Source organism: Fulmarus glacialis, unplaced genomic scaffold (genome assembly GCF_000690835.1).
Source record: "Fulmarus glacialis isolate BGI_N327 unplaced genomic scaffold, ASM69083v1 scaffold40488, whole genome shotgun sequence".
Taxonomy (NCBI): domain Eukaryota; kingdom Metazoa; phylum Chordata; class Aves; order Procellariiformes; family Procellariidae; genus Fulmarus; species Fulmarus glacialis.
Window position 1 is genome coordinate 15488 of NW_009227050.1, and position 1983 is coordinate 17470.

The window sequence follows — 1983 nt, forward strand, 5'->3', positions numbered from 1 at the left end:
AGACAGGTGATTTTTTTTTATAAAAAATCTGTAGCATTGAGTAAATCTACTAAAATATGTATATATTTACACATGGCGAGCAAGTTATTGTATAAATGTGAACAGTGTGTATATATTGGCATTTAGTAAAATGTTTCCCTGAACCTGATTGTATGCATTATCGGACAAGTATTGATGTAAACATCTGAACCTACGTCAGGTGTCTCTGTTACCCATTTACATTAGACCAGCTCAAACCAACCAGACAGATAAACAAAAATATGTTTTCCTGTTAGACAAGTCCACCTAACTCCTTAGTTAGCTACTGCATACAAGTCAATCAACTCTTGCTGCTGAGCAGTGCTCCTGTTCCTACAGCAGGTAAAATACCTGTTAGGTTGGTTGTTTTTTGCTTGGCATTTTTCCCAACATCTTGGAGAGCAAACACCATTTTTGGAGCCAGGCACCCACCCTCCACTCCTCCCCCAGAAGCAATTAAAAGATAAGTGTATTGGAGAACCTCTCGTGTCGCTCCTTTTGTAACTCTGTTCCCTTGAAGAACTCATGGCACTGCTTTGCATGAGGAAGGATGCTCATTTAGGTTCATAATCCAAGTCCTGCTTCCAAAAAGACATGTAAAAATGAACCTCCCCAGTGTTTAGTGCTGCAGAAAAAAGATACAAATGTAAAAAAAAGTGCTTGAAAAGAAGTTGACTTTATATTCCGCCATACAGTCTAGTAAGAAGGGATTCAGAAGTGCAGGCCCATGGTGTACAGTGAAGTAAGCCTTTTAGGTGCCTTTCTTCAGGTGATGCAAAACTAATTCATTATCTGTGGTCTCCTACGCAGACTTTCACACACCGATCTTGCTGTCCGCCTTTGTCTCCACCTCTTATTCAACTACTTTTTGGCACCGTCCTGGTACGAGGCAGCTTTCACTGTTGTCCCTGCTAAGCCCCTGTTACTGATCCGGCGTACCAGTACTTTAGAGACGGGGATTTTTGTTCTGTGCATCTCACTTTTGGCCAGGTGATGGTGTGCGACGTGATGGCTGTTACTGGTGTCTGCTCCATGGCTGGCAGGATGTGACGCAAGGTGTTTAATGCTGATGGGTATCTTGGAGTCCTTCACTGCGCTTGAGGGTGTTTTCAGTGAGCATGTGGTTGTTATTGGAGACACGGGCTTGGAGCGTGGCACGCAGGTGACCTCTTCCTCCGTAGGCCCCACTGGTGGGTTCTCATCCGGCTCGGCGTAGAGGTCGTAGAGAGCATCCCCGCTGTAGCTGTCCCTAGGAATGGTCTCCTTCTGGATGCTCGTGGAACCATCTTCCTCGGGACCAGGGGTGGTGGAATCCCAGTAGCCCTCGTCGCTGTTTGGGACTCCTTCGTGCTGCTCCTTCTCCCTGCCTTTCTGCTCCTCTTTGTGGTTGAGGTGAATGGGGATCTGGTGGAGGCCACCACGTTTCACCGCCACCCTGTTCTGGGCCCCCTCGGTACCTCGGTTCTCCTTCAACCCCTCGAGCTTCTTTGTCCCTCCTCCACTTCCTCCTCCTTCTTCCGTCTGGGTCTCCTCTGTCTGCGACAGCATATCCCAGAACTCCTGCAGACAGGTGTCGTCCACCTGGTCCGGGCTGGCCATCTCCTCCCCTCCTCCCTGGTAGGCCAGCATGGTGGGGTGCTTCTTGGAGGCACCCAGCTTGCCGGCCCCGGGGGTGCTCTTCTCGCAGCCACCACTCCCGCCGCCCACATCCTCCTCATGGTCCGCAATAATATCTCCGCAGCCTGTAAGAGAGTCAAAGCTTTTCAGTGAAGTCACGTCAGCAAACATCAAACAAATACGATCAATCGATTGCTCTGAGGGTGGATCAATAGAGGAAGGGTCAGGGGCGGCTGCCGTCTCTTGACCGCTATCACAGTGAGGTTCAACAGGGGGGATAGTCGTTATTGGAATGTCACCTGTTACGGCCGCATCCTTCGCAGTCCCAACCTCTCCGGCGCCCGGGTC

At 49.7% G+C, this 1983-nt stretch overlaps 1 protein-coding gene across 1 annotated transcript; it reads right to left on the reverse strand.

Annotated features, from left to right (window-relative positions):
• Window positions 1-879: 879 nt before the first annotated feature.
• AMER2 (APC membrane recruitment protein 2) lies at window positions 880-1980 on the reverse strand (the record flags this gene model as incomplete). The annotated part of the gene is made up of 1 exon (XM_009583018.1): window positions 880-1980. A coding segment is annotated over one exon (1101 nt), but the record flags the coding sequence as incomplete, so codon positions are not given.
• Window positions 1981-1983: the final 3 nt, after the last annotated feature.